We start from the raw sequence: 12,024 nt of genomic DNA, 5'->3' as shown, positions 1-12,024 counted from the left end.
GCTATATAACGTTTGATGATCTAACTAAATACTTCCATTCAAATAAAATGAATGTTCTAAGAATATTATTTCATTAAAGTCGTAATGTTGGGTCTTTAGGATGTATACATATTTTCGAGGAATAAACTAGCCTACTGTAGATTAAAATATTTGGTTGGTTTGGTTGCTTCAACAATTTTTTAAACAAAATAATATCGATAGAAGAAAGAAAACTGTTATCTGTTGATACTATTCATAATCTAGCGTATGAATACATTGCATATGATCATACTACATGAAACATTTTAATTACGTGGCCACTATTTTTTTGTCACTTTTATGGACAATCCACCGTGGAAATAGGATATTGTCCATAAAAGTGACCATAAAAGTGACATAAATGAACACCACCACAGGATTCTCCGCCCCATATGGCGATATGCCCAGATATAACGCATTAGTTGTGCAGGACGTAAATAGAAATACAATGAAAGAAATTCAGTCCAATGCACACTGATCAGCATGTCCGAAATGTAGGCTAACTGACATATTAGAGGATTATGGGAATTATTACGTGTGTAGGGTTTCGGTTTACATGTATTGTGATCTTTTATTAAGCATATTAATACAAATATCTCGAACAAAAACTCTCCATGTCCACAAATTGGGATATTTTATGTTCATAAATAAAGAACATTCCCAAACTTACAATCCGTTGTTCAAATTAAGGTGTTAAAATAACATTTCTTATTAAGCCAATACATATTTGCAGACATCTTAATAATCTAAAGACATCCGCACAGACATCCCTAGGTTGTCTGAATGAATATTCATTTAAATGACGTATTGCTTTCTCCTGGGTCTGGTTTATTATAGACTGTTACATCCTTTCTTTCTGTGAATGGACAGCTTCTATATACAGCAATTAAACCTGCAATGCATAGCCATATTTAGCGTCTGCCTGGAATGCAAGTTCTCATATAAGAGAGGAGGGGATGATGAGCCCTAGTGGAGACTAGAGGAGCCAGCTGGTGGTAAGCGTCTTTGCTCTTAACTTTACAATTACTTATTGACAGTGACCTCAAAATGAGATTTTTTTATGACAAAATAAAATAAAAATAGTTCAAGTTTAAATGTATTTTTTTTGCAGGGCATTGGGAAATAAGTCTGGTTACAAGGATAAGGAAGGTAGGTAGTTTTCACTAGGCTACTGTCTTAGAATGTATGCTTTCATCTGTGTTGAGTGTTTATGCAGTCACTCAAGGCCTATTTTTCTGGTAACCTAAGATATTGTCACGAATTGTAATCTATTAAAAGTCTTTTAGTCTAACGTATTTAATACGCTGTATCTTTCATACATATAAATATCAACGCAATCTGATGTGTTTTTATGCATATTTTACAAAGTGGCTTGTCGAGTGAGTGAATACCTTTTTCCTACGTTCTCAATCATATGTTTTGTTATGAATTGACTTTGCCCCTGTGACGTTAGGTTTGGGGGCGGGGTTAGAGTAGCTATTTTTCATTGTTTGCCACCTCCTAAAGCAAATGTTTTTTGCTAAATTAGCCCTTATATATATATATATATATATATATATATATATATATATATATATATATAGCATGTGTGATGCATTAAATATTGGGATTGAGGAATTTTATTAATAAAATTTTATTATTCTTTTTTATTACCAATTGACTTCTATCAATTGTTTTCCAGTAAGCCGCCACCATGAGTACAGACGCTGAGATGGCCATTTATGGCAAAGCTGCCATTTACCTCCGTAAGCCTGAGAAGGAGAGAATTGAGGCTCAAAGCAAACCCTTTGACGCCAAGGCTGCCTGCTATGTGACTGATGACAAAGAGCTGTACGTCAAAGGAACAATCAAGAGCAAAGATGGTGCCAAAGTCACTGTTATTGTGAATGACACTAAACAGGTAAAATATACACATTTCTCAAAGATAATCATTAAAAGTACAAACCTAATGTCTGTTGAATCACTTTAATAGGAGAAAACTGTTAAAGAGGAAGATGTCTGCCCAATGAATCCTCCCAAGTATGACAAGATTGAGGACATGGCCATGATGACCCATCTCAATGAACCCTCTGTGCTGTATAACCTCAAAGAGCGTTACGCAGCATGGATGATCTATGTATGTTAAGCAGAAAGTTAAACAGCATTCAAGTTCATCATGACTGTGATGCTGCAATCGGATGGTTTCTCTGTTTGTGTCAGACCTACTCAGGACTCTTCTGTGCTACTGTGAACCCATACAAGTGGCTTCCAGTGTATGATGCAGAAGTGGTCGCTGCCTACAGAGGCAAAAAGCGTATGGAGGCCCCACCCCACATCTTCTCTGTCTCTGACAATGCCTATCAGTTCATGCTCACTGGTAAGAGCTTCACTTTGAATGGAAAGGTCATTCTTATTTGTGAAATTATGGTTTCTGGTTTTAATGAAACAATTATCTAAACAAAATTACCATTCAATTTACAGACAGAGAGAACCAGTCTGTCCTGATCACGTATGTATTTACTTTTATGAGATTTTAAAACAGTTCTACTTTATATCATTCTCAAGAAACTTTTACATGTCTTATTCTGTCTGATAATCATCTCCTATAAACCAGTGGAGAATCTGGTGCTGGAAAGACTGTGAACACCAAACGTGTCATTCAGTACTTTGCCACAGTTGCAGTGCATACTGACAAGAAGAAAGAATCTGCCAGCCAAATGAAGGTTTGATACAAAAAGCGATGTAGTTAATACATAAAAATAAAAATCTCTTCTAATATTATTATCATTACTTTTGTTAATATATTACCCTCTTAACTTCACAGGGATCTCTTGAGGACCAGATCATTGCTGCTAACCCTCTGCTTGAGGCTTATGGTAATGCCAAGACTGTGAGAAATGACAACTCCTCTCGTTTTGTAAGTTTTTATTTTCATACATTACAATTAGTCTTTCTCTTAATGCTTTGACATTTATTGTGAAAGTCTTGTTGCCACAATAGCAAGTAAAACTTCGTATGATTTAAACAGGGTAAATTCATTCGAATTCACTTTGGCACAACTGGAAAACTGGCTAGTGCTGATATTGAGACATGTAAGAGACAAGTAACAATTTTCAGTCTGACATAGTAGTATTCAAACAATTGCCTAAGTACTTAATTCCCTGACCAGACCTGCTGGAGAAGTCTAGAGTGACATTCCAGCTTTCAGATGAGAGAGGCTACCACATCTTCTACCAGATGATGACCAACCACAAGCCTGAGCTGATTGGTAGGTCATTCAGAACTTTAAAATGGTAGATAATGTTGTAAAATACTCAACAATGCACTTTGTATTTTACAGAAATGACGCTCATCACCACCAACCCCTATGACTTTCCCATGTGCAGTCAGGGTCAAATCACAGTGGCAAGCATTGATGATAAAGAGGAGCTGGTTGCCACTGATGTGAGTCATTATTATTTGACAATGGCAATGATACTCTACATATATTTGGCAGGTGCTATGGTTTAAACCATCTGTGATTTCCAGACTGCTATTGACATTCTGGGCTTCAGTGGTGAGGAGAAGATGGGCATCTACAAGTTCACTGGAGCTGTGCTGCATCATGGTAACATGAAGTTCAAGCAGAAGCAGCGTGAGGAACAGGCTGAGCCTGATGGCACAGAGGGTGAGACTTTATTAGTCTATTGGCATGTCAAAAAATGTTAACTGTTCATGGCATTCAGTTGAATTAATTTTCATTTTCGACCACAAAATTGCAGAGGCTGACAAAGTCGCTTACCTTTTGGGCTTGAACTCTGCTGATATGCTTAAGGCTTTGTGCTACCCAAGAGTGAAGGTCGGGAATGAGTTTGTGACCAAAGGTCAGACCGTGCCACAGGTATGTATTAACATGCAAACAGCTGTTAAACATTGCCTTATATTAATAAAACCAGATTAATTGTACACTGTATTCTTTCTCCAGGTATACAACTCTGTTAGCGCTCTGGCCAAATCTATCTACGAGAGAATGTTCTTGTGGATGGTTGTTCGTATCAACCAGATGTTGGACACAAAACAAGCCAGACAGTTCTTCATTGGTGTGCTGGATATTGCTGGCTTTGAGATCTTTGATGTAATAATGATTCACTTATCTCCATTCAAATTTGACTGCTCCATATCCAGTTACCAGTAAATGTTTATTTTTCTCTCTCTCCAGTACAACAGCATGGAGCAGCTGTGCATCAACTTCACCAACGAGAAACTGCAACAGTTTTTCAACCACCACATGTTTGTGCTGGAACAAGAGGAGTATAAGAAGGAGGGCATAGTTTGGGCGTTCATTGACTTTGGCATGGACTTGGCTGCTTGCATTGAGCTCATTGAGAAGGTTTTGACTGGTTTATAAACTCTTCATGCAAACCTTTTCCATTTTCAATCTGTGTGTCACAAGTAAAACTCAACTTTTTTTAACAGCCCATGGGTATCTTCTCCATCCTTGAAGAGGAGTGCATGTTCCCCAAGGCCTCAGACACAACGTTCAAGAACAAGCTGTATGATCAGCATCTTGGCAAGTGTAATGCTTTCCAGAAACCAAAGCCTGTCAAAGGCAAGCCTGAGGCCCACTTCTCTCTTGTTCACTATGCTGGAACTGTGGACTACAACATTACTGGCTGGCTGGACAAGAACAAGGATCCACTGAACGAGTCTGTTGTGCAGCTGTACCAGAAGTCTTCTGTCAAACTGCTGGGTACTTTCTACCCACCTGTTGTTGAAGGTAATTTAAAAAACCTACTGTGTAAATATAATGATATTTCAAATTCATCAAACTCTTAATATGTTTTGGACAGATTTATTTTCATCCTATTATATGTGTTCATCTTCATCTTTTTTTAAATAGAGGCTGGCAAGAAGGGAGGCAAGAAGAAGGGTGGTTCCATGCAGACTGTGTCTTCTCAGTTCAGAGTATGTCATTGTCCAAAATTATAAAACTAAATAATGATAGATTTAATGATGAATGATAACGCTGAAACTGTGGGCAATGGTACAGGAAAATCTCGGCAAGCTGATGACCAACTTGAGGAGCACTCACCCTCACTTTGTACGTTGTCTGATTCCCAATGAGTCCAAGACTCCAGGTAAAATCATGAAGCACTAACATTTATTCTGCTATTAAAAGGACACACAGTTATGTTAATGAGAGGTGTTCTCCATCTACCAAATTCATGCCATCCCCTGTTTTTATAGGTCTCATGGAAAACCATCTGGTTATCCATCAGCTAAGGTGTAACGGTGTACTGGAGGGTATCAGAATCTGCAGAAAGGGCTTCCCCAGCAGAATCCTCTATGGTGACTTCAAACAGAGGTAAATGGGACCATGGAAATACCGTTTTCTGTTCGAGTCTAATCTTAATTTATTCAAAGATGTAAAACAGTTTGATTCATCCACAGATACAAGGTGCTGAACGCCAGTGTTATCCCTGAGGGACAATTCATGGACAACAAGAAAGCTTCTGAGAAACTCCTGGGTTCCATCGATGTTGACCACGAAGAGTACAGATTTGGACACACAAAGGTTCACATTCTGCTTTAAAATGTGCAAAATTACAGAAAATATGATATCTAGTTTAGTTTAAATTAATCTCTGGGTTATTGTTCATAAATACAGGTGTTCTTCAAAGCTGGTCTTCTGGGTACTCTTGAGGAGATGCGTGATGAGAAGCTGGCTACTCTGGTCACAATGACCCAGGCTCTCTGCCGTGGTTACCTCATGAGGAGAGAGTTCGTGAAGATGATGGAGAGGAGGTGAGTGATGTCATGAATCATATTTAATATCATCTTTAATGTCATTAAAGATGATAAAAAACTTTTTTAATAACATAATCCCACATTTGACAATTATGACAATTCATTCATAGGGAGTCCATTTTCACCATTCAATACAACATACGCTCATTCATGAATGTCAAACACTGGCCATGGATGAAGGTTTACTACAAGATTAAGCCTCTGCTAAAGAGTGCGGAAACTGAGAAGGAGCTGTCAAGTATGAAAGAGGACTTTGCGAAATGCAAAGAAGATCTTGCCAAGGCTGAAGCTAAAAAGAAGGAGCTTGAAGAGAAGATGGTTTCTCTGCTGCAAGAGAAAAATGATCTGCAGATGCAAGTAGCCTCTGTGAGTATACTTTATAGAATGCCAATTTATTTGAAATGTATTTATATTTGTTTTAAAAAGGAATCTTTTTTTTCTTTAGGAATCTGATAATCTCTCAGATGCTGAGGAGAGGTGTGAGGGTCTGATCAAGAGCAAAATCCAGCTTGAAGCCAAACTCAAAGAGACGACTGAGAGACTGGAAGATGAAGAAGAAATTAATGCTGAACTTACAGCCAAGAAGAGGAAACTAGAGGATGAGTGTTCTGAACTGAAGAAAGACATTGATGACCTGGAGCTCACCTTGGCTAAAGTTGAGAAGGAGAAACATGCCACTGAGAATAAGGTTTGTGATAGTAAAGAGTACTTTTGTATTTTTTATTTTAAATTTATATTTTGTTACAGATTATGAATGGAATAAAATAATCTAAGATCACAATTTACACAGGTCAAGAACCTGACTGAGGAAATGGCATCTCAGGATGAGAGCATTGCCAAGATCACAAAAGAGAAGAAAGCTCTCCAAGAGTCACATCAGCAGACTCTGGACGATCTCCAGGCAGAGGAGGACAAAGTCAACACCCTGACCAAATCCAAGACAAAACTTGAGCAACAAGTTGATGATGTGAGTAACTGTTTTTCACTTAGTATTAAAAAAGATTGCTTGCATACATTTATTTTGAAAACATTGTATATGTTGATGTCTCGTAGCTTGAGGGTTCCCTGGAGCAAGAGAAGAAGCTTCGTATGGACCTTGAGAGAGCCAAGAGAAAGCTTGAAGGAGACCTGAAACTGGCTCAGGAGTCCATCATGGACCTGGAGAATGACAAGCAGCAATCTGAAGAGCGGCTAAAAAAGTAATTAAAAACATGCTTCAATTAAAACTGTACTATTTTATCGTGAGGTTTCATTCTAGATTTTGTTAAATTTGAACAGGAAAGACTTTGAAACAAGCCAGCTGCTCAGCAAGATTGAAGATGAACAATCTCTTGGAGCTCAACTTCAGAAGAAGATCAAGGAGCTTCAGGTATTAATTTGGACTAATATACATATATTACTCAAGATAATTCAAGATTCTTTAAGTCTGTCTCATTACCTGCTCCTGTAGGCTCGCATTGAGGAACTGGAGGAAGAGATTGAGGCTGAGCGTGCTGCTCGTGCCAAGGTTGAGAAGCAGAGAGCTGATCTCTCCAGGGAACTTGAGGAGATCAGCGAGAGGCTTGAGGAAGCCGGAGGAGCAACTGCAGCTCAGATCGAGATGAACAAGAAGCGTGAAGCTGAATTTCAGAAGCTTCGTCGTGATCTGGAAGAATCCACCCTTCAGCATGAAGCTACCGCTGCTGCCCTTCGCAAGAAACAGGCAGATAGTGTGGCTGAGCTGGGAGAGCAAATCGACAACCTCCAGCGTGTCAAGCAGAAGCTTGAGAAAGAGAAGAGTGAATACAAAATGGAGATTGATGATCTCTCCAGCAACATGGAGGCTGTTGCCAAAGCAAAGGTTGAGAATTTATTTTCTAGAAGAATAAATGAAACATGATTCAGATTCTCAAAGATCTAATGTTTAGTTGTTTTCAGGGCAATCTCGAGAAGATGTGCAGAACACTGGAGGACACACTTAGTGAAATCAAGTCCAAGAACGATGAGAACCTCCGCCAGATAAATGACCTCAGTGCTCAAAGAGCAAGACTTCAAACTGAAAATGGTAACATTGTTCATTTTGTTATTTATTTCAAAATGATTAAACCTTTTATTAATATTTGTTTTGTTTTATGTAACAAATGCCTTCTAATGAACACAAATTTGTAATTGCCAGATTTAGTTTTGAGAAATATAACTTAATTGCCTTCTGAATTAGTGCTAAGGTAGTGCACTAAACTGGATAAATATTGGCACAATGTGACAAAGACTCTAAATTTCAAAAGGTGAGTTTGGCCGTCAGCTGGAGGAGAAGGAAGCTCTTGTTTCTCAGCTCAGCAGAGGCAAACAAGCTTTCACTCAACAAATTGAGGAGCTTAAGAGACAGACTGAAGAGGAGGTTAAGGTAATATAACAGAAGCAGAAGCTCAGAAGCTCCCTCACATTTGTCACTTACTACAAAACAAAGATAGAAGCATCTGACTTGTTCTTCCAGGCTAAGAATGCCCTGGCCCATGCAGTGCAGTCAGCCCGTCATGACTGTGACCTGCTCCGTGAACAGTTTGAGGAAGAGCAGGAGGCAAAGGCTGAGCTCCAGAGGGGAATGTCTAAAGCAAACAGTGAGGTGGCTCAGTGGAGAAGCAAATATGAAACGGATGCTATCCAGCGCACAGAAGAACTTGAAGAGTCCAAGTATGACTATCAAAAGAAATGATAAATATATTTGTTAATATATATATCATTGTATGCCTCGTTTTACTGATGACTTCAAAACGCCCAACAGGAAGAAGCTGGCTCAGCGTCTGCAAGAGGCAGAAGAACAAATTGAAGCAGTGAACTCCAAATGTGCCTCTCTGGAGAAGACCAAGCAGAGACTACAGGGTGAGGTGGAGGACCTCATGATTGATGTGGAAAGAGCAAATGCATTGGCTGCCAACCTAGACAAAAAACAGAGGAATTTCGACAAGGTAAAGTCCTTTCTCATTAAGATACAATTACACAAACAAAATTACAATTCGACATACTTTAATACAAAAGAGATGACAGTTCATCAATACAAAAAATTATAGTTTTTTTAAACAGAAACAAAGAGGTTTTCTCTACACTAACAAATTTTTTTTTATCTGACCCAAAGGTTCTGGCAGAATGGAAGCAGAAGTATGAAGAGGGTCAGGCAGAGCTGGAAGGTGCTCAAAAAGAGGCTCGCTCACTCAGCACTGAACTGTTTAAGATGAAGAACTCGTATGAAGAGGCTCTGGATCAGCTGGAGACACTCAAGAGAGAAAACAAGAATCTGCAGCGTACGAATGACATTTTGAATACATATTAAATCTAAATGTGTTTAAATGTACAAATGTGAAACTGGGGCAGGATCATTTTTTATATATCCTGAAAAATTGTCTTTCTTGCCTTTAGAGGAGATCTCAGATCTGACCGAACAGTTGGGTGAGACTGGTAAGAGCATTCATGAGCTGGAAAAAGCCAAGAAAACAGTAGAGACTGAGAAGTCTGAGATTCAGACCGCCCTGGAGGAGGCTGAAGTGAGTATCTGGAGATGAAACATTTAGAAAGTAGACTTTAGGTTATTATGCTATCAATTAAATATTATACAAATTATTTAATTTTTATAATATTGTTTTCATTATATTAGTATTGTTTTCCTCAATTTACAGGGCACCCTGGAGCATGAGGAGTCCAAAATTCTGCGTGTTCAGCTTGAGCTAAACCAGGTGAAGGGTGAGATTGACAGGAAGCTTGCAGAGAAGGATGAGGAGATGGAGCAGATAAAGAGAAACAGCCAGAGGGTCATTGAAACAATGCAGAGCACACTGGACTCTGAAGTCAGGAGCCGAAATGATGCTCTGAGAATCAAGAAGAAGATGGAGGGAGACCTTAATGAGATGGAGATTCAGTTGAGCCATTCCAATCGCCAGGCTGCTGAGGCCCAGAAACAACTGAGGAATGTTCAGGGACAACTCAAGGTATTTGACTTCCCTTTGACATTAGAATACTGTATATGAAGAACTTAGACTTTGGAGGGATATTATTGAAGTATCTTAGGTAATAGTTTAGACACAGGCTTATAGAAAAACCAATGATATTTCCAGGATGCCCAACTCCATCTTGATGATGCCGTGAGAGGACAAGACGACATGAAGGAGCAGGTGGCCATGGTGGAGCGCAGAAATACTTTGATGCAGGCTGAGATTGAGGAGCTGAGAGTTGCTCTGGAACAGACCGAGAGAGGCCGCAAAGTGGCTGAACAAGAGCTGGTGGATGTCAGTGAGCGTGTTGGACTGCTGCATTCTCAGGTAACAATAAATTAATTAATATATACAACAAAATTTGATTTTGAACAATGATCTCCATTTTATTGTCTTTTTCCATTCTTTAGAACACAAGTCTCCTGAACACCAAGAAGAAACTTGAGGCTGACCTTGTTCAGGTCCAGAGTGAAGTTGATGACACTGTACAGGAAGCAAGAAATGCAGAAGAGAAGGCCAAGAAGGCCATTACTGATGTGAGTAATTGAGAGCTACAGAGTAAAAAATATTGTATATATGGTCGTACCTATTAGAAATTTAATGTTTTTGCACTCGATTTGAAGCAACAGGATGTTTTTTTTTAATTACAGGCTGCCATGATGGCCGAAGAGCTCAAGAAGGAGCAGGACACCAGCTCTCATCTGGAGAGGATGAAGAAGAATTTGGAGGTCACAGTGAAGGACCTCCAGCACCGTCTGGATGAGGCTGAGAATCTGGCCATGAAGGGAGGAAAGAAACAACTTCAGAAACTGGAAAGCAGAGTGAGTATTTCAGAACCAACATAATTCATAAAGAATTTCACTAGAAGTTGTTATCATCATCATTATTGACAGATACAGTACATACAATGTAATACCAAGTACCAAAATGACTAACAGGCACTAACCAAGTTGTTAATTTCTGTATTACCCTTTATGTTCTTCTGTAGGTTCGTGAGCTTGAAAATGAAGTTGAGGCTGAACAGAGACGTGGAGCTGATGCTGTTAAAGGTGTCCGCAAATATGAGAGGAGAGTGAAGGAGCTCACCTACCAGGTATATATCTGACCATGTCTATAAATCTAAGTGAAATGTTAAACATGTTTTATAGTAAAACATTTAAAATCAAATATTTGTAGACAGAGGAGGATAAGAAGAATATTGCAAGACTTCAGGATCTGGTTGACAAGCTTCAGCTGAAGGTCAAAGGATATAAGAGGCAGGCTGAAGAGGCGGTATGTAAACCAAATCTGGATGTTTTCATTTTGTCTTTACTAGTAATTGAAAAAGAAAACGTACTTGCAAAGGATAGTTTCGAACACGTTTGAATTTCCCTTTCAAGGAGGAACAAGCCAACTCCTACCTGTCCAAGTTAAGGAAGGTGCAGCATGAGCTGGAGGAGGCTGAGGAGCGTGCTGACATTTCTGAGTCTCAGGTCAACAAACTCAGAGCCAAGAGCCGTGATGCTGGAAAGGTCAGTAGATGATATAGCTTCATAAAGAAGCTATATCAAAAAGCATATTTACTAGAATGTTAAGAGTTTAATGAAGAGTTTTTTTTAGTAGAATTACACTTACTCTGTGTCTAATTTACCTCTTTCTTCTTTCCTAGGCCAAAGAAGAGTGAATTTACAAAACTGAAAACTGAAGCATCTACTTCAGTCATGTAATAGGATTGCTTTGTACCTTTCTTGCTCTTGTGAAATAAACCTTTACATATCAGCATTTCATTTGTCTCTGTGATATTTTAGTTTTTGGGTCATTATATACAGTATGTCATGATTTTCAGGCAGATCCGCCAGGAAAAAAGGGTTAAATAAGGACTATTGAAATAATTAACCCGCGATGGGGCAAACAATAAACTAACAAGGCTCAAACATAAAACTTCCCACTATGGGCCAAAATATACAAGGTCCAGGATTATATAAATAATAATTCCAAACACACGACAGGGAGATGGTTAACAGGAACAAGGTAATCCAAAACGAAAACAAGACGAGGCTAGATAACACAATGAACCTACACGGGACAATAAACCGAAAGGGAACTATATAGGGACACTAACAAGGATCAAGATACAGGGCATGTTTAACCCACCTAACAAGGTATGACAACTCAGTCAGGATCAAACCAGTCAAAAGGAGTCAATTTGCATTGGGCCAAATAGGAAGTCTACATTCGCTCTGGAGCCAGCGTTCCAGCAAGACGAGGGAAATTAACACTTGAGACAAGGTCATAAATG

At 38.9% G+C, this 12,024-nt stretch overlaps 1 protein-coding gene across 1 annotated transcript; it reads left to right on the top strand.

Annotated features, from left to right (window-relative positions):
• Nucleotides 1–1,711: 1,711 nt before the first annotated feature.
• LOC306902612 (myosin heavy chain, fast skeletal muscle-like) lies at nt 1,712–11,409 on the top strand (the record flags this gene model as incomplete). Its single annotated transcript, XM_079471319.1, has 39 exons — nt 1,712–1,918; nt 1,991–2,134; nt 2,218–2,374; nt 2,479–2,506; nt 2,612–2,720; nt 2,822–2,914; nt 3,026–3,089; nt 3,167–3,265; nt 3,338–3,441; nt 3,526–3,664; nt 3,759–3,877; nt 3,962–4,111; nt 4,196–4,366; nt 4,453–4,753; nt 4,877–4,941; nt 5,027–5,114; nt 5,224–5,341; nt 5,428–5,551; nt 5,645–5,781; nt 5,895–6,150; nt 6,230–6,472; nt 6,575–6,751; nt 6,838–6,983; nt 7,063–7,153; nt 7,235–7,624; nt 7,702–7,828; nt 8,049–8,167; nt 8,258–8,454; nt 8,546–8,729; nt 8,897–9,062; nt 9,178–9,302; nt 9,435–9,743; nt 9,870–10,073; nt 10,157–10,282; nt 10,397–10,567; nt 10,735–10,839; nt 10,923–11,018; nt 11,126–11,257; nt 11,395–11,409. The coding sequence occupies 39 exons, from the start codon at nt 1,712–1,714 to the stop codon at nt 11,407–11,409; spliced, it is 5,796 nt and encodes a 1,931-aa protein (XP_079327445.1).
• Between the last annotated feature and the right edge of the window lie 615 nt (nt 11,410–12,024).

Source organism: Barbatula barbatula (genome assembly GCF_947034865.1).
Source record: "Barbatula barbatula genome assembly, chromosome: 2".
NCBI classification, from domain to species: domain Eukaryota; kingdom Metazoa; phylum Chordata; class Actinopteri; order Cypriniformes; family Nemacheilidae; genus Barbatula; species Barbatula barbatula.
Note: the sequence above shows the minus strand (reverse complement) of the source record. Positions and strands in the feature narration are given on the sequence as shown.